The sequence below is a fragment of the Cetorhinus maximus genome, chromosome 9, assembly GCF_964194155.1.
Source record: "Cetorhinus maximus chromosome 9, sCetMax3.hap1.1, whole genome shotgun sequence".
NCBI classification, from domain to species: domain Eukaryota; kingdom Metazoa; phylum Chordata; class Chondrichthyes; order Lamniformes; family Cetorhinidae; genus Cetorhinus; species Cetorhinus maximus.
Genome location: NC_135887.1, coordinates 53,701,228 through 53,721,889, shown reverse-complemented (window position 1 = coordinate 53,721,889; position 20,662 = coordinate 53,701,228). Strand labels below are relative to the sequence as shown.

The following is a 20,662-nucleotide window of genomic DNA, read 5'->3' as shown; positions in this document are numbered from 1 at the left end:
GAAGTGCTATAACCTGCAGGGCTATGGACCAAACGCTGGGAAGTGGGATTAGGCTGGGAGGCTTATTTGTCAGCCCTCGCAGACACAATGGGCCAAGTGTCCTCTTTCTGTGCTGTCAACTTCCACTGATTCTATGCTGCTACCAATAATAATAACAACACTTTCTCTAATCCTACACAACAGGTAAGCCTATTCAAAGAGTCATATTGGACTCAAAACATGAACCTTGTTTCTCTCTTTACAAATGCTGCCAGACATGCAGAGTTTTTTTCCCAGCACTGTTGTAAGGCTTAAATAAAATAAAGCGAACCAGCAGGCAATCTATCCTAATATTTAGTGGTTAACCTCCTGACATAGGGCTGCTAGAGAGCAGGGAGGAGTGCAGTCTCAGTTATAGGGCTATACAGGAAACATTCACTTTAGAAACTGAACGTTGTAAAAGAAAACAATTTTTCAAGTCATTACCACTTTCTTTTACACAGCAAGTCCGACTCTAATCCACATTCTCTATTCAGGAAACTGATAACAGATTAAGGATGGGGGTCACTATAATGCGTCACCAAGCAACCCAGCTAATTGTTTATATCATGAAGTACTTTCAGCAATACTCTGGAAGATCAGTTTACAAAGGTAAATCATTTCATGACTCTAAATTACAGGGTACTTTTATTTGCAAATATAACAGCAGAAAGTACATGACCGTTAAAATATAGAGTCTGCTTTCAGAAGGAAGTGCTGCAGACACTTCTGCTTCTGACTAAAAACTTTTCAATATTTCCTTGAATTACTTCAGAGACAAAATTTGTTAAGTTTATATAATGGATGTAGCAAAACAAAACAATTCTTAAAATAGTTGAGCTCTGCCGGCTTGTCTGTCAGTTCCTTTGAAGCAGCACCAGCAGTCCTGAGGGTTCAAATACATGTTCCACATACATTAGAGGCTTCAGAACCAGACTGAATAATTCCTCATGGTAGGTCACCTTGTGTCATTTACATTAAAGCAAATATAAAAGCTGATCGAGATTGAAATGCTGGTAAGGAGAATATGATTTACAATAAAGTACTCGAGACTCAACAGCCAAGACAAACGTTAAATCCTGAACTTGAAATAATTGAACCATGTCTTTCTTTACAGCAACATGGAAGACATGTTGCTGAAGCTTTTCATCTTGCACTTGAGGACAAACAAAAGAATGCCAAATTTCAAATGATCACAACAATTTTCACTACAGGGGAAATGGGTGCTGATTGCTTTCTCCATGGCAATGCCTCGGCCACAGTGTCAACTTGTCAACCAACCAGCACCCTTTTTTCTGTAGTATAAATTGTCATTATTAAATTTCAAACGGTCTTGCATTTGTCCTGATGAGTCGAAGACAAAAGTCTTCAGATCTGAACTACCAAGTGACTGAAGCTCTTCTTTAAAAATCGGACTATCAATACTAAATTCCGGAAGGAGACTTAGTAATTTATAAGACAAACAAGTGAGAGCAGAGCAGGATCAGGGATGGAGGAATTACAAAAAAAAGAGTATAAAATATAAAGTATTTACACATAGGGGCTGCAAATTACGGGGCTTGTATACAATTCAGCGATCCCTGGGGTTTAACAAGGTGGTCCTTCGTTCTCACCGTTGGCTGTACGTTCTGGTGGAAGGAGTCTCCGGGCATTGGATTTTACCCAGGGATGTTCCATCACACCCTTGAGGGGAAGTCTGTGTACTGGATTATGTCGAAGCAATTGGCTGATTAGATTCTTGGCACCCTCTGACATGCTGACTGGAAAATGAATGTCAACCTGAAAAATTCATATGTTGGATATTTGATTCCGTTTGGGGAACAGTTAAACACACATTAATACTGAGTTGGTAAAAAGCAGATTCAAAGACAATGCCAACATGGCCTTACTGGTTACAAACTAATAAGATGGAAATCCCCCCCAGTTTAGACCTGTGTGTTCAGAACAATGAGCTTGAGCTCCAAAATGTACTACTGGACACAGGCTGCTCATACACAGGCCAGGGTTAAATTAAAAACTTAAACCACAACTCCACCTATAGCTACTCACCTTACAGATCTTCCTGTATGTTTCCTGGTGAGATGATGATTCAAATGGAGGGTGTCCTACCAGGAACTCATAGCACAGGATTCCCAGGCACCACAAGTCCACTTTCTCATCATGTAACCGCCCTTCAACCATCTCTGGAGGCAGGTAATCCAAAGTGCCACACAAAGTCTTTCTTCTGCAGAGATTAGATTTAGAGGATCAGCTAAAACCTGAAAGCCTGGAGACAGCTGAGCAACTACCCACCCACTAGTAGCTACTAGTAAAACGCTGTCTGATTCACTGAAGTACAGCAGTGCACACATTTTGAATCACTGGCAGGGTCTATGCAAGGACTGTTTTTCCTATGCCTGCCATATCATTCTTTCAGATTAAACCTCATGCTGAGCAAAGAAAGCTCTGGATATATTTCAATATCAGATCAAAATAAGTACTTTAAACTTCTACTCAGACCTACTGCCTCACTCCAGGCACCAAACAAGAGTGAAAGTCAAGACAGAAAATAGACTTTGGAAAGCAGGGAAGGGACATGGTAAGGCTCAAGGATTGAAGGAGTTTCAGATGGCGAGTGCAAAACAGTTCAAATGTCAACAATAGGACAGAGAACAAATAGACTTGTGTATGGTCAGAGGACATCTCAGTGGCTGAGTAAGGCAAAAGCCATTGGAAGAAATTAAACAAGGATGCACAACTTTCAAACTAACACTTTGACACAGGACCCCAGCAGCTTGACAAGCCACAAAAATAACAGGAAAGCAAAGTATTACATATACTGGAAATCTGAAATAAAGACAAAAGGTTTCCGAGTTCTGATCAAAGGCCATAAGCCTGAAACATTAACTATTTCTCGATGCAGATGCTGCCAAACCTGTTGAGTATTTCCAGAATTTTGTTTGTTACAGGAATAATGGCAATGATTGAACTTGTATAAAACACTAGTTAAGTCTCATCTGGGGTACTGTGTACAGTTCTGGGCACCATACTTGAGGAAGGATATGAAGGCATTGGGGAGAGTACGGAGAGATTCACAAGAATGACTCCAGGGATGAAGAATTGTAGCTATGAGGATAAATTGGAGAGATTGAGACTGTTTTCCTTGGAGGAAAGAAGGCTGAGAGGAGTCTTGACAGAGGTATTAAAAGATCCTGAGAGGTATGGATAGGGTAAATAGTGAAACTGTTTCCACTCAAGAGAGCATCAAGAACTAGAGGGTACAGATTCAAAATAATGGACAAAAGGAATAGAATTGATGCAAGGAAAAAAAATTTCACCAGAGGGTGGTTGGAGTCTGGAACAAACTTCCAGAGAGAGGGTGGTGGAGGCAGGTTCGATCGAGGTATTCAAAAGGGAATTGGATTGCTACCTGAAAGGAAATAATGTGCAAGGTTACGGGGATAAGGCAGGGGTGTGGGACTAGGTAGAATGCTCTTTCAGAGAGCCAGTGCCGACTCGATGGGTTGAATAGCCTTCCTCTGCACCCTAAAGATTCTGTGAAAAGGTTGGTGTATAGGAGACCCTGGGCTGTTGTGATCTGAGTAATTTATAGTTTGTGGAGGGAGCAGGCAATGATGAAGGCTTGAATTAGGATCTGGGCAAGATGGAGATGAAGGAGGTATTTGAAGTGGTTGTCGGTGATCTAGGTGACTAATCAGATGTGGGATAGGGAACCAAAAATTTGTGGCAACATCACCACAGAGATTTTGCTGTGAACCAGAGAAGGTGCTTCTAGTCTCACCAATGTTAATCTAGCAGAAGGTACAACTTAATTATTACCCTGTCCTGCACTGAAGGAAGTATTGGGGTGAATTAGGCTCATATTGCCTGAATCTATTGCCCATTTTAAGCCACTTTCAAACTTCCATGGACAGTATACAAAAGACTAATTTTCAATTGTATTATCAGATCTGAACTTTGTATCCAAAGCTCTCTTCAATTGGTCCTTTTCAAACTAAAGTGATAAACTTAAATTTCAGCCCATATGCTCAAATCTCATACAATTTTCCCAGTAATTTCTATTTGCTGAGCTTGGCCTGCTTGTGGTATTGTGTGGTTCCTTTAAGATTGCTGAATTGTGCACACCGTGAAAGGAACATTGTGTGCAAGCAATGTTTGTTCCCTATGCAGTATATTCCCAATCACTGGGCGACCATACAGCTTAGAGGAAACACTGATCTAAATCAGACATCAAAATGACCAGCAGAGGTTTCCTTGTACTTTTGCAAACAGATCACTGCAATTGATGATTCGCACAAACCTTGATGACGGAGCGTGCACAGACCACCCAAAGTCAGCTATTTTCAGCTCCCCACGCAGGCCCAGCAGCAGGTTCTCTGGTTTGATGTCTCTGTGAATCACCTTCTTTAAATGACAATAATGCAATGCATCTGCCAGCTCTAACATGTACTGCAATATTCAAACAAAAAAAAATGTTAAGCATCACCCCACTTTCTGCTCTTTAAAGCCAAATTATATAAACTAATAAATGGTCAGTATGTTACGAACACTACACAAATTAGGAGCACCATCAGGACCAGTGTCAAATTCAGCCATCTTTAGGAAAATAATTTATACAAAGGGTTTAAGAGTGTCAGTAATCTGGTGAATAAAGTACAAGTTAAAGCACCTGCACAGCATTAAAGAAAATGTAATGGGTTTCAATCAGAAGCAGTGTGTAAAAAGCCTGAGGGAGATAGTGTGCACGGAGGACAATGCATGACTGTCAATCCAGATTCCTCAGGCCATCATAACAGTCACCTTCTTACAGTTACCAACTTCACTGATCCAACAAGCCAGATAAACTTGGTAATTAAACTTTGGGCACAATGAGCACGCTCCTCACTTCAATACAGAATTTTTAAGGCATTAAAATTCCACCTTTCTCCATACTATTTAGATTTCTCAAATAATCACAGAAAATACTGTGAATTATCTGGTCTCAACAGTTGAACTAAGGATATTACCAATAAAGAATTTAAATTAAAATTTAAAAACCCAGTGAAACAAACTGTGTGAAAGAATTACAGAAACCCCGGTCAATTCAACAGTTCAGCAGGGCCAGTCCATTATGAATTCCTAAATCCAGCAATCATATAAACAAACAATCCTTCTCAAACATCTTTCCGAGGTAGGTGAGGAACTGCCCACATACTGCTGACTGCATTTACATGAAAGATCGTGATCTCAGGATGATGGCTGCAATACGAGTTCAGGCCCAGACAAGCAACATGCAATTTCCACTTGCAGTTCCTCACATGCCAAGTTTGCACCCTCAAACATGCTGCTGCAGTTAGGTGCTTCACAGGGAGATGTTAAAAGACCTCTGATCGCTGGTGCTGCTTTCCCTCCCAGCAACTGAATAAATTGCATTACTGGAGGTTGGAGGTGCAAAACACAGGGTGACACAGGATAGAACTAACAATACCACAACAGAATTACGCACCATTTTACAGTTTGCAATGACTGTATATCATTTAGTTATCCTCACTCACAGTAGCACTCTGCTGTTCACTGAAGCAGCCACGTTTCTGCAGCTCTTTGTACAGCTCTCCTCGAGGGGCATATTCTAACATTAGGTAAATTCTTGTCCGATCGAAGAAATAGTTGTAAAGCCTCAGAATATTTGGATGCCTGAAATTTAAAGAGTAGTGCATCATGGATGCTGTTAGCAATGAACAACCAAACACCACAGGTTCTGGAACCTTCTGTCCTTAGATGGAAATTCGTCAGCTGTGGATCAAATTCCATTGAGATTATGAAACAAACTTACTCAGGAGTTCATGAGTGGATTTGGTTAAAACCATTTTTAGGCTCTTTTTAAGGCAAAGGTGGCTTACATATTCAGATCCAAATGAATCATTTACTCACTTTGTAGAAAAGAAACAGGTTACTATCCCAGCCATGTGATTTTTCCTCTCATATTGCTGTGGTTGTTAAATAAGACTATAGCCAGTTAAGCAAATTGTAAATTCGCATGTGGCCTGGAACAGAAACCAATGTAAGCAGATAAAAGACACAAGTTTGGTCCTTGTTTGAAGTCTAAAATGAAACCTTCAAAAGCTGCAGCCCTGAAATGGATTTCAACACCCACTGCACATGTTCCTGTCCCAGGCTCCAAACTCTTCCCCTTCCACCTCAATAAGTGGAGGAGGCTGGATCAACAGAAATATGGAAGTACAGATCAGTCACAATCTAATTCAATGGCAGAACAGGCTCGAGAAGCTGAATGGCATCCTCCTTTTCCTACATTGCAAAATGCACTTACAAAACAAGTGAAAATTATTTCTCCAGTAGTATAGAGGTGAGCAAGGGTAAATTAAAAAAAACAAGACGCTGACTTACTTGAGATGAGACTGAATTTCAATCTCTCTTCTGAGTTGATGCTCAACATTCTCTTTCTCAAGGTGGGACTTGAAAAGCACTTTCAGTGCCAGGATAAACTTTGATTCCCGCTCACGTGCCATGTACACATTTCCAAATTTGCCTTTTCCAAGAGGGCGTCCAATATCGAAGTTGTCAATGGACCAGTTTCTGATTTCAAAAAACAACGTTCCTTTAGTCTGGAGGTAAATGTAAAATTCTAATGTACTGAGACTGGGAATGCAACAGGAACAAAGGATCAAAGGAACAGAAAAACAAAAGCAAAGACTCAAACTAAGGATACAGCACAGTTTTATGTACAATTCCTGTATTTGAGAACTTTGTTCCCATGCACAGACAGAACTTGGATTTGTGACATTTAAAACTTTAGGTTTTTACTCGATCGTCTACTGAGATTTATGAGTACAAAACATGGACCAATGCAGATAGTCAGTGGCAATTTCTTATTCTGTGAAACTTGGAGTGGTTGTTTCTTCCAAATGTCACCACATTCTGACTGAAACTACAGAGTGAGAGCTTAGATCACCTGCCACATCGTAAAACACTTCAGATTACTCAAAACTAGCAACTGGTTCAAGGGGAAGATCAATGTGACCAGGCTACCTACATCCCGTTCATTTACATCCACGTGCTACACAATGCCCAATCTAAGTGGCTGGCCATAAACGTAAATGTAACAGTTTCCTGTTGTTGAAAGCATTGGGTAGATGAGTCAAAGTAGAAGGGCCAACTTTTGTGTTGATTGATCTTTGGAGTTTTGGTCTAGAGAGAAAGACTAGACTGGGATCCCACTGCTACACTGCTATTAAAAAGACCCCCTGTTGGAAAAATATAGCACAACTCCTGCAATTTTGGTCAGTGTCAAATACCATGCTGTATGTGACATCAAGTGGAAGTACATGCTATCTGCAACAGAATGCCTCTGTTAGGACTACCCAAAACTAGGAACAGCCATTTCTTTGCTTTTTGATGTGCAGTAACTCTTGTTCAGTAGCCAAAGGTGACGAGAGAACCAGAAGAGATTAATCGCAGCTCTCACAAAGAAACAACAGAATTCACACATTGAACAAATAAAAAGATACTCACTTAACTAACTGCTGCTGGCTTTCCGGTTCTGTCACTACTCTTTGAACTCCAGATCCCAGAGCTACGGAAAAGATCGAAACCACATAACCTTATTTTCCCTTTAACACTTGGATAAAAAAGGACATTGGCAATCTGTATGTGGACAACTTGGGGCACAATAAGTCAATTTCAGTTTTCAAAAGTTAATGGATTTCAACCTTAATGGAAAATATTACCAATTTGTAGGGTGGTCTTTGTTCCATGACAGTGTGAGCAGAGCAGACCCAGATTTGTAACATGCTAATCCCCATCTCAGCAGTAAAGCCTGACATTACTGGAAGTGTTTCCCCAAGGCTGTAGGGGAAACAGTCAACACCCATGGCCCACCTGGAAACATCATGCAACATGGCAAGGGATTGCACAGCATGTGAGGCCCCGCCATATAATATAGGGCTGGCATTGCCCACCAAGACCAAAGAGGGCTTAGTATCACAGAACAATAGAGCATTTGAAGGTCATTCATGCCTGTTCCTGCTCTTTGGAAGAGTTATCCAATTATTCACACACCCCTGCTCATTTCCCACAGCCCTGGAAATGTTCTTCCCTTCAAGTATCCCATTTCCTTTTGAAAATTGTTATTGAATCTGCTTTCACTACCCTGTCAGGCAGTGCTTTCTAGATCACAACAACCTGGTTACCAATCCTTCTGCCACTGGAAATAGTTACACGTTTATCTACTCTTTCAAAATCATTCTTCATTTTGAATACCTTAATCAAACCTTCTCTTGACCTACTCTGCTCTAAGGACAACAATCCCAGTTTCTCCAGTCTCTCCACAAAACTAAAGTCCCTCTGCTCTGGTACCAGAGTAACAGCATGAGTTCATGCCAAGGTTTCATGTGATGTCTCAAACTGCAGAGTCTCAAACATTCATGGCCAGCTTGTGCTAATCTGGATCCTCAAAACACAGGCCATGGCATCAGTTGGTGTTATGGTTTGACTGCCTCTTACAGGAGAGAGAGATTGTGGAAGTATTCTTTTTAAAAATGAGGGTGGATACTTGCATGATGGAGTGGGGCTGATTTGTCTTGTTACTGTGCAGTTGGAACCTATTTTTGACAGTCCAAGACAGGACATCCTTGAATTATGTATAGTATAGCTCCAGCAGCATATACTGTCAGCAGTCTGAATGATGAGCCAAGAAATATCAGCAAACGTGGCACTCTATTGCATTATGTTTTGGAAGGATACAGGGGTGGTGCCAGAGGACTGGAGAATTGCCATGTTACACCCTTGTTCAAAAAAACACAAGGATAAGCCAAACAATTTCAGGCCAGTCAGTTTAAACTCAGTGATGGGGAAGTTTTTAGAAACAATAATTAAGAACCAAACCACCAGTTGAGCAAACACAGATTAATGAAATAAAGTCATGTGTAACTAATTTGCTTGATTTTTTGATAAGGTAACACAAAAGGTGAATGAGGTTATGTGGTTGATATGCTGTACATGGACTTCCAAAAAGTATTTGATGAAGTGCCACATAACAGACTTGGGAGCAAAGTTACAGCTCATGGAATAAAAAGAACAGTAGAACATGGATACAAAATTGGTTGAGTGACAGGAAACAGAGAACTAGTGAACCACTTCATTTTTCAGAATGGAGGAAGATTTATAATGAGGTTTCTCCAGGAATGGTGTTAGGACCCTTGCTTTTCTTGATATATATTGATGACCTAGGCTTGTGTACACAGGCACAATTTCAAAATCTGTGGATGACAAAACTTGGAAGTATTGTGAAATGTGAGAACGATAGTGATAGATTTCAAGAGGGCATAGACAACCTGACTAAGTGGGTGGTCAAGTGGCAAATGAAATTTAATGCGGATAAACTTGAAATGTTTCCTTTTGGTAGAAAGAACTCAGACAGACAATATACAATAAAGGAAACAATTCTAAAGGGTGTACAGGAGCAGAGGGGCCTGGGTGTATATGTGCACAAATCTTTGAAGGTGGCAGGGCAGGTTGAAAGCAGTTAACACAATATTTGGCATCCTGGGCTTTATCAGAGGTATCGAGTACAAAAGCAAGGGAATATAAAACACTAGCTCAGCCTCCACTGGAGTAATGCACCTAGTTCTGTACACCACACTTTAGAAAGGATGTGAAGGCATTAGAGGGTGCAGAAAAGATTCATGGGAATGGTTCCAGAGATGAGGGACTTCAGTTATGTATAAAGATTGGAGAAATTGGGACTGTTCTCCTTGGAGAAGAGAAGATTGAGAGGAGATTTAATAGCGATGTTCAAAATCATCAAGGACCTGGATAGTGTAGATAGGGAAAAGCAGTTCCCACTGATGAATTGATAGAGAACAAGGGAACACTGATTTATGATGATTGGCAAGAGGCAATGGCAACATGAGGAACAAATTTTCACACAGCACATGGTTAGCATCTGGAATGCATTGCCTGAGAGTGTAGTGGATGCAGATTCAATTGTGGTTTTCAAAAGTGAATTTGATAATTATCTCAAGAGAAAAAAAATGTGCAGCACTACAAGGAAAAGTGGGGGAGTGGCACTAGGTGAACTGTTCCTTCAGAAGACCAGCTGTAACCATTCTACAATTCCAAAAGCCTTCCCACCATAGAGATTAAATGACAGAGCACTGAATCTAAATCACCTCCGCTTTCACAATAACTTTCACAATACACAATAACAGCAGCATTTTTTGGGGGTAAAGACAGATACAAAATACTCAATTAGTACATCATGCACAGATCTCCCTTTTGGTACAGACAGTACTTATATTCCTGGTCAGCCATGTGATGGAAAGAAAACTGGAGGCTTTCATATCCTGTTTGTGTCATATATCCCATTTAAAAGTATCCCACTATCACTAAACATTGATCAGAGCAATTTATAAATTGAGTGAATGTCTGCTTCATTATGCAGGTAAATATGCTACTGTACCTGTTGCTTGTGGTACTACAGTGGCAACTTTAGACATGTTTTTTGAGAAGAGGGCAGTTGGTGACACTGGAATGGAGGATCCACTCAGCTGCTTCTTCAGACAAGGCTTTGCACCAGCCAACCTATTCGGAGTTAATGGCTGTAGAAGAGAAAAACTGTCAGGAACATTCACACCTTTGATATCCCGCCCCCCATCCCCTCCCCCCCGCCACCATCCCCTCCCCCCCGCCACCATCCCCTCCCCCCATGACAGACCCCAACCGCCCCCGCCGCCGACATATCAGCCAAAACACCAGACCCCCCCCCACCAAAAACACCACCTCAGACCTCCCCTCCCCCCTCACCTTCTTGCTGCTCCCCAATCGCTGCGGGTCCCAATTCTCCTTCGTGGTCATTCCGGATGAAACTCCCTGATGCCGCGGGGGAGTGGGGGCAGAATCGCTCCAGAAATAGCGAGGAGCGGCCTCTCGGGGATGAGGAGCGGGATTTGCGGGACTCAGCCTCTTGGGGATGAGGAGCGGGGTTTGCGGGACTCGGCCTCTCGGGGATGAGGAGCGGGATTTGCGGGACTCGGCCTCTCTCTCTCTCTCTCTAACGGTTCCCGCTCAGTTCAAACTGCGAAAACTGTCAACTGATTGGCTGTTCGCAAGGGTTCAACAGCGCCCAGGATTGGGTGAACCTAAAAGAAGATGCGATTGGTGAATCAGACGGTGCTTCTGATTGGTTGATTGGAAATAATAACATACCCGATTGGTGAAATTGTCGGGATAGCTGATTGGATTAGAGAAGCACAGCTCGGGATGAGACTGGTAAATACAACTCTGCATGGGATTGGCTGATGGATTGACAAACCAGGAGAGCAGAATACTGCAGCGTCTGAAAACCTGAAATCAAAAGAGAAAAATACTGGAAATCCTGAGCAGGTCAGACAGTGTCTGTGGAGAAAGAATGAGAGTTAACATTCCAGCTCGGTCACCCTTCCCCAGGGGGCTGGGCAGGGCCTGCATGGCATAGCCACAGGGTTGCTATGGTGATGGCAGGTGGATGGTGGCAGTGAGCTGACCAGGGCCCGCGGGATGGCAGGTTGATGGCTGTGTTACTGCCGGCTCAGTGCCAGGGAACAAAAAAACACACCCAGAATAACCGCAGGAAGCTGGAGATACCCGAATCTCCCTTTCGAAGAGTAGGGTTGCCAATGGTGATTAGATGTATTCCTGGAGGTTTCATCTCATAACTTGTCCCAAGCTCCAGCCATTAGTCGGCCAACACATCCATCCTTGTGATGCACTGTCTCCCTACGCCAATTGGAAAGCAATACAACTCATTACTCCAATGGATGATGCTTGACTATCAACCAGCCAGTTTTTCCCATTCTCAATACATTTATGCCTGGTCAAAAGAAATGTTCAATGAAACTGACAAAAAAAATTCTTTAATGTCCCTATGTTTTTTCTCCAGGGTTGTACACAGCAGTGACCGGGAGATTGATCTTCAATTCTTGGAGGTTCTAGGCCAATCCTGAAGGGTTGGTGTTTGATCCTTGTCACTGGTTTAGTTGGACTAATGGATCCGGGTTGCACGCTTGTTTCGGGATGACCGAGTTGGTACCATAGACAGAGCAGATCAGCAGACAGTTCTTATGTAGAACACATTCTATTTATTTACAAAGGAACTCAGCAGTTATACTTGTGTAAAAGCAAAATACTGCGGATGCTGGAAATCTGAAACAAAAACAAAAATTGCTGGAAAAACTCAGCAGGCCTGACAGCATCTGTGGAGAGAAAGACAGAGTTAACGTTTCGAGTCTGTATGACTTCTTCAGAATAGAACTTTAGTATACTTGTGTGCTTACAACTAAAGCCCTGTCTCTACATTACAGACTCTTACTCTCGACTACTAACTACTGACTACTAAAGCAGCCCGCGCTACTCTGTCATTGGATAATAAGATCATATGACCTTCTATTATAACATTCTTCTTAAAAGTATATTATATATCAGATTACCACATTCCTCCCCCTTTATTCAGAAATATATTTTACAGTAACAATTACAATTTTTCTGAAAATATCAAATTATTTACACAGATAAGTAATTTACAAATTCAGTCTTTCTGGGGGTTTCCTTATGCGTGTAGAATGTCTCAGCTCTACAGCTTCAGATGCTTTGTCAGGAACCTGCTTTTCTGATGTTGTCCGAACATCAGGTTCTTCGGTGGGCACCTGCAAATCTGTTTCCCCAACTCTCGTATGTACAGCCAATCCTTCAAACACATTGTACTCAGTTGAGTTCTTTCAACAGGAGATGTTAACGCAGTCGTGAACACTGGAGGAACCATGCCATGCTCTCCTCCCTATATGATCTATATGCCTCTATATGATTCGATCTTCTACTTTCACATGGTAAGAAAGAGGTCCAGTAACTGCACTTATTTCACCTGATAACCACTTAGGTCCTTCACCAAAGTTTTTCCACATATACCGTCTCTCCCACGGTAAACTTTCTATCACGACTATGCCAGTTATGTACAATTTTCTGACTCCTTTCCACCATCCCCCTTAAATTTGGTATTACTAAGCTCAATCTCATTCTGAGATGGAAATTCATCAACAATTCCGCAGGTATGACACCTGTTGTCGTGTGAGGGGTGGTTCTATAATGGAAAAGAAAACGTGCGAACTTGGTCGCTATGGAGTCTCCAGTTAATTTCTTCATACCAGTTTTGAATGTTTGAACTGCTCGCTCATCCAGTCCACTCGAAGAAGGGAGGTATGGTGAAGTTTTTACATGAATAATACTGTTGAGGCTGATAAACTGTTGAAACTCAGCACTCGTAAATACCATGTCATTGTCTGATACGATCTCACGGGGTTTTTTCTTTTGATTGAAAGTCTGCCTGATTCTATCCCTGCAATGTCTCATGAGGTGTTTGTTTCGATGACACTAAAAACATTCGATTTTTTTAAACTTCGATTCATTACAGGGTTGTCTGTTTCCACCTCTGTTACCGTTATTATGTTTTCGTTGCTAAGTCATTTCTTTTTGTCTGTAAGCTGTGGCTGCTTCCCGCTTCTCATCAGAGCTGTACATTTTCACACCTTTTTTGGCTGGAGCTCCCCACCCAATATGGAGGACGGCACCATTTTACACTCCCTGTATGGCTTTCGAGTCCCTCACTGTGCCTTCCATTTCCAGTACTATTTCCTGCGCCTTCTGAAAATCCAAATTTGTTTCGGACAGTAATCTCTTCTGAATCGAATCTTCATTTACACCACACACCAAATGATCTCTAAGCATTTCATTTATAGATGTACCAAACTCCCACTACTGTGTTAACTGTTTTAGACATGCCACATAACAAGCAACTGTCTCCCCTGGGGCTCTAGTTCTTGAGTTAAATTTGAACCATTGCATCGTTACTGAGGGCTTGGGCTGGTAATGATTCTTCACAAGGTTTACTAAATCATCAAAACCTTTCAATCCGGGACATTGGGTGCCACTAAACTTCGGATTAATCTATAAGTCTTACTCCCACACGTGGATAAAGAGGGTTGTGTGCCTCTTCTCCTCTCCCGCAATGTCATTAGCTTGGAAAAAGAACATGAGGTGTTCAACATAATGAGACCAATTGTCCAAAGTCAGGTCAAAATGATCAATTCTTCCAAACTGCAGCATGCTTCAAAGGGACTGCTTCGGTTATTAGGATGGAAATTCTACTTACAATTACTGTGCGAGGTTCACTTGATTTCCTGCCTCACTATTTTTTGTTTTTTTATGGTCCTTCCTTGCTTTTTTTCACCTCATCGCCAGTTTGTTGGATCCTTGTCACTGGTTTAGTTGGACTAATGGATCCGGGTTGCACGCTTGTTTCGGGATGACTGAGTTGGTACCATAGACATAGCAGATCAGCAGACAGTTCTTATGTAGAACACATTCTATTTATTTACAAAGGAACTTAGCAGTTATACTTGTGTGCTTACAACTAAAACCCTGCCTCTACATTACAGACTCGACTACTAACTACAGACTACTAAGGTAGCCCGCGCTACTCTGTCATTGGATAATAAGATCATGTGATTTTTTATTATAACATTCCTCTTAAAGGTATATTACACATCAGATTATCACAGTTGGCAACCCTATTGTGAGCCCAGTTTGCACTGCAGTGAATGATGGGTGTCAGTGGGCCTGATCCGGTGTGAAGATTAAAACCCATTTGTATTAATTGTAAGTTAAACTTTTTCTTACTGTTGTGAGGATCATGTGACTGTATAGATGAATCAGTCCTAAGCTTAGAGGTGGAGCTTTTTAGCCTGGGTCTTGGAACAAGCATGTAGCCTCACCAGGGGGCTGTAAATGAAGTTTACTGATTTTTTTACAAGAAACCAGCCCTGCATTCCAAGTTTATTACACCATTGGCTTCAGGCTGCTAACCCTACCACCCTGTTCATCCACTAATCAACATCTAGGCTCATTAAATTAGCCAGTTTAAAACATGGGCCCAAATGGCCAGTGTCTGTGGACAGTTCTCAGGGTATCAGTGATGCTACCTGACTTCATTCATTCCCGCAGCGATGGGGAAAAGTCTGCTCTGTGAATGTTTGTATTTTGAGGCACCAGGAGAGCAGTGGTTTTGCATAAGTGAATGAGTGAGTGAACAGTGAAACTAAGGTACTCTTGAAGCTGAAAGCAAGGCAATTACATAATGAAACAGTGGGTGATCAGGAGCCGAGGGAGACCCTTAATAACTGTTAACGGTGATATTGTCAATGAAAATAAGGAAATGGTGAACATTCTGAATAATGACTTTGCATCAGTTTTTACATTGGAGGAAGAGAATAGCACACTGGATATACTGAAGAAATAATATTGAATGAGAGATAGGGACTCATCAAAATTAACATAAGCAAAATATCAGTAATGAAGTTAATAATGATAAATCCCCAGGACAAGATAATTTCCATCCCACAGATTAAAAGAAGTAGATGAGAACATTGCAGATGCCTCAACTATAATCTTCCAGAGTTCTCTCGATTCAGGAACCACTCATTTAGATTGGAAAGTTATGCATGTCACTCCACTATTGACAGTGGAAACCAGGGAATTATAAATTGGTTAGCTTAGTATCTGTTGTTGTGTAATTACTAGAGTTTATAATTAAGGATACGACCACGCCTTCCCTTTGTGCAAAGAGACAAAATAGGGATAATGGGCAAGTACTCTAATTGGCAGAGTGTGACATAGAAACACAGAAAATAGGAGCAGGAGTAGGCCATTCGGCCTTTCGAGCCTGCTCTGCCATTCAATATAATCAAGGCTGATTCTCTATCTCAACGCCGTACTCCTATGCTCTTCCTATACTCCTTGATGGCTTTAGATTCCAGAAATCTATCTATTTCCTTCTCAAATATATTCAGTGACTTGGCCTCCACAGCCCTCTATGGTAGAGAATTCCACAGGTTCATCGCCCTCTGAGTGAAGAAGTTTCTCTTCATCTTAGCCCTAAATGGTCCGTATCCTGAGATTGTGACCCCTTGTACTAGACACTGCCCCCCCCCCATGCCCCAACAAAGCCTGCGCCACCGCCCCCCCCCCCCCCCCCCCCCGCCCCCCCACAAAGCCAGAGGTAACATCATCCCTGCATCCAGTCTGTCCAACCCTATCAGAATTTTATATGTTTCAATGAGATCTTCTAAACTCCAGTCAATACAGGTCTAGTCGGCCCAATCTCTCCTTATGCGACAATCCTGCCATTCCAGGAACCAGTCTGGTGAACCTTTGCTGCACTCCCTCTATGGCAAGTATACCCTTTCTTTAGGTAAGTAAAACCGCGCACAATACTCCACATGTGGCACACAATGGGCCGAATGGCCTCCTGTATAATTAAAATTCTGTAATTCTGCAATTCTGATTCTGTGTAGTCTCACCAAAGCCCTGTACTGCTGCAGTGAGACATCCTTGCTCCTGTACTCAAGTCCTCTCACAATGAAAGCCAACATACCATTTACCTTCTTAACTGCTTGCTGTACCTAGATTGGTGTACAAAGACACCCAGGTCTCTTTGTACATCAACATTTCCCAATCTATCACTATTTAAATAATACCCTGCCATTCTGTTTCTCCTACCAAAGTGGATAACTTCACGCTTATCCATGTTATACTGTATCTGCCACGTATTTGCCCAGTCACTCAACCTGTCTAAATCACCTTGAAGCCTCTTAGCACCCTCCTCATTGCTCACATTCCCACCAAATTTTGTGTCATCAGCAAACTTGGAAACATTACATTTGATTCCCTCATCCAAATCATTGATGTATATTGTGAATAGCTGGGGCCCAAGCACTGATCCCTGTGGTACCCGCTAGTCACCGCCTGTCACTCCAAAAAAGACCCATTTATCCCTACTCTCTGTTTCCTGTCTGCTAACCAATTCTCAATCCACGCCAATATATTACTCCCAATCCCATGTGTACCCATGCCTGAGGTGTGGTCACCCTCAGGTTAAACTCACCCCCCCAGTCATCTCTCTCTAATGAGAGAGCAGCCTATGGCCCTCTGGGACTACAGCTTTTTTCATTTGTGCTGTTAGGAAGAAAGTTCCAGGATTTTGACCCAGCCACAGTGAAGAAACAATGATACAGTTCCAAGTCAGGGTAGTGAGTGACTTGGAGGGGAACTTGCAGGTGGTGGTGTTCCCATGCACCTGCTGCCCTTGTTCTTCTAGGTGGTAGAGGCTGCGGGTTTGGAAGGTGCTGTCGAAAGAGCCTTGGTGAGTTTCTGCAGAGCATCTTGTATATGGTACACACTGCTGCTTACTATGCATCGATGGTGGAGGGAGTGAATGTTTGTGGATGGGGTGTCAATTAAGCGGACTGCTTTGTCCTGGATGGTGTCAAGTTTCTTGAGTGTTTTTGGAGCTGGACTCATCCAGGCATATGCAATGTTGTAAGCAGTGTAGATGAAAGTGTAATATTACAAAGTGAAATTGATAGATTAAGTGAATGGGTAAATGGATTTCAGTGTGGGCAAATGTGAGTTCATCCACTTTGCATCTAAAAAGGATAGAACTGGGGGATTTCTAAATGGAGGAAAATTCTTTATATAGCGAGTGGTTAGCATCTGGAATGCACTGGCTGACAGTGTGGGACAGGGAGATTTAATTATGACATTCAAAGGGAATTGGATAAGCAACTAAAGTGAAAAAAATGCAGAGTTACAGGGAAAGGGCGGAGGAAGTGGAATTAGCTGAGTTGCTCTTTCAGACAGCCAGCATGGACATGACAGGGCAAATGGCCGCCTTCTTTACTGTAACCATTCTGTGATCCTATGATTCTGCAGTGTCAGACAGAAAATAATCAGAAAGGCTAATGCAATGCTGGCCTTTATATCAAAAGAGCTAACATAAAAGGAGGTAGAAATCATACTTCAGATATACTGAACAAAGTCCTGGATAGACCTCACCTGGATTACTAGGAGCAGTTCCGTGCTTCACAGCTTAGGACGGATATATTGGCCTTGGAGGGAGTGCAATGTAGATTTGCCAGAATTATAACTGGACTCCAATGGTTAACTTATGAGGAAAGATTATACAAAATAGGCTGTACTCCCTGGAAATTAAGGGGTGATTTGATCAAATTCTTTAAGGTATTAAGAGGACCAGATAGGGCAGAGAAGGAAACTATTTTCACAGATGGGGAGTCAAGGGCTACAGGGCATACTCTTAAAAATTAGTTATATCTTTCAGGAATGAAATTAGAAACACTTTCACACGGACAGTATCAAATTGAAAGAAAAAACATACAATGTGGCAAAGATTAGTGGTAAACCAGAGGATTGGGAAAGTTTTAAAAATCAACAAAAGATGACCCAAAAAATAATAAAGAGAGAGAAAATAAACTTTGAGGGTAAACTAGCAAGTAATATAAAAATGAAGAGTAAGAGCTTCTTTAAATATATAAAAAGGAAGAGAGAGGCCAAAGTGAACATAGGTCCTTTAGAGAATGAGGCTGGGGAAATAATAAAGGGAAACCAGGAAATGACAGAGGAGTTGAATAAATACTTTGCTTTAGTTTTCACGGTAGAAAATACTAATAGCATTCCAAAATACTAAATAATCAAGGGGCAAAAGTGGGGGAGGAGATAAATATAATAACTATCACTAGAGAAAAAGTTCTAGGGAAACTAATGAGGCTAAAGGCTGATAAGTCCCCTGGACCTGATGGGTTGCATCCTACAATGTTAAAGGAAGTAGCTACAGAGATAGTGGTTGCACTGGTAGTAATCTTCCAAGGATCCTTAGATTCTGGAAAAGTCCCAGCGATTTGGAGAACAGCCAATGTAGCACCCTTATTCAAAAAGGGAGACAAAAAACAGGTAACTATAGGCCAGTTAGCGTAACATCTGTCATTGAGAAAATGTTGAAGTCTATTATAAAGGATGTAATAGCAGAGCATTTATAAATACATAATCTAATCAAGAAGAGTCAGCATGGCTTCATGAAAGGGAAATCATGCCTAACAAATTTATTAGAATTCTTTGAGGAGGTAAGAAGCAGGATAGATAAAGGGCCCAGGATAGATAAAGGGGAACCAGTAGATGTAATATATTTGGATTTCCAAAAGGTGCTCGATAAATTACTGCACATAAGGTAATAAGATAAGAGCCCATGGTGTTGGGGATAGCATGGATAGAGGATTGGCTAACTAATAGAAGACAGAGAGTTGGGACAAGGAGGGCATTTTCAGGATGGCAACCTGTAACTAGTGGAGTGCCACAGGGATCAGTGAAAGGGCCTCAGTTATTTACAATATTTATTAATGACTTAGATGAGGGAAGTGAATGTACTATCGCGAAGTTTTCGGATGACACAAAAATAGCTGGGAAGGCAAATGGTGAGGATGACACGAGGAGTCTACAGAGGGATATAGATAGGTTGAGTGAGTGGGCAAAAACTTGGCAGATGGAATATAATGTGGGAAAATGTGAGCTTATGCACTTTGGCAGGAAGAATAGAGGAGCTGAATATTATTTAAATGGAGAAAGACTGCAAAAGGCTGCAGCACAGAGGGATTTGGGAGTCCTTGTGCATGAATCACAAAAGGTAACATACAAGTTCAACAGAAAATAGGGAAGGCGAATGGAATGTTGGCCTTTATTTTAAAGGTATGGAGTGTAAAAATAGGGAAGTCTTGCTAAAACTATACAAGGCACTAGTTAGACCACACCTAGAATACTGTGAACAATTTTGGTCCCCTTATCTAAGGGAAGATATACTGGCATTGGAGGCAGTCCAGAGAAGGTTCACTAGGTTGATCCCGGGTATGGAGAGATTTTCTTATGAGGAGAGGTTGAGTAGTTTGGGCCTGCACTCATTGGAGTTTAGAAGAATGAGAGGCGACCTTATTGAAACATATAAGATTCCTAGGGGGCTTGACAGAGTAGATGCTGAGAAGTTGTTTCTCCTTGTGGGAGAGTCTAGGACAATAGGGCATAATCTCAGAGTAAGGGGGTGCCCATTTAAAACAGAGATGAGAGGAATTTCTTCTCTCAGAGGGTACTCAATTTGTGGAATTCTTTACTGCAGAGAGCCGTAGAGGCTGGATTGTTAGGTATATTCAAGGCTGAGATACAGATTTTTAATCAGTAAGGGAATCGAGGGTTATGGGGAAAAGGCAGGAAAGTGGAGTTAAGGATTATCAGATCAGCCATGATCTCATTGAACGGTGGAGCAGACTCGATGGGCCGAACGGCCTGCTTCTGTTCCTACGTCTTATGGTCTTAAAAGGTGGTAGAAGTTCAGAACTCTCTTCCGCAAAAAGCAATTAATGCTACATCGATGGTAAATTCTAAACTGAGATTGGTAGATTTTTGTTAAGCAAAGGTATTAATGATGGGGGCGTGGAGGGGGGGTGGGTAGGAAGGGTTGGGGGAAAGGCGGGGATATGGAAAACAGTTGATACATGATTCATTTAATGGTGGAATAGATTTGAGAGGCCAAATAGCCTACCTGTTGCTGTGTTTCTGATGAAGGGAAAGGTTTGTAATTTGTGTCTGTGGGGGCAGAGCAGCAAGAGAGTAAAGTGCGGGGGAAAGAAGTGAAATTAAATCTTTTGGTGCAGTAGAATTCTATCAAATAATATCAGTAGCAGAGCTGTGTGCCTTTAAGTAGCCAGAAAGCCAGTCAGCAAAT

General features: G+C 41.8%; 1 protein-coding gene across 1 annotated transcript; it reads right to left on the bottom strand.

The window, feature by feature from the left end:
* Positions 1 to 649: 649 nt before the first annotated feature.
* LOC144684658 (aurora kinase C-like) lies at positions 650 to 11,071 on the bottom strand. Its single transcript, XM_078548733.1, has 8 exons — positions 10,819 to 11,071; positions 10,475 to 10,613; positions 7,528 to 7,588; positions 6,403 to 6,591; positions 5,553 to 5,691; positions 4,319 to 4,467; positions 2,068 to 2,242; positions 650 to 1,797 (listed from the first exon to the last, which is right to left on the bottom strand). The coding sequence occupies exons 1-8, from the start codon at positions 10,867 to 10,869 to the stop codon at positions 1,606 to 1,608; spliced, it is 1,095 nt and encodes a 364-aa protein (XP_078404859.1). The 5' UTR covers positions 10,870 to 11,071; the 3' UTR covers positions 650 to 1,605.
* Between the last annotated feature and the right edge of the window lie 9,591 nt (positions 11,072 to 20,662).

What these genes read in the sequence shown, in the direction of transcription:
- LOC144684658 (XM_078548733.1), bottom strand. Translation starts at nt 10,869, where the DNA reads ATGACCACGAAGGAGAATTGGGACCCGCAGCGATTGGGGAGCAGCAAG. An exon ending in GTGCACGCTCCGTCATCAAG is followed by an intron (nt 2,243 to 4,318) that starts GTTTGTGCGAAT and finishes TAATCTCTGCAG; the next exon opens with AAGAAAGACTTTGTGTGGCA. An exon ending in CATACAGGAAGATCTGTAAG is followed by an intron (nt 1,798 to 2,067) that starts GTGAGTAGCTAT and finishes TGAATTTTTCAG; the next exon opens with GTTGACATTCATTTTCCAGT.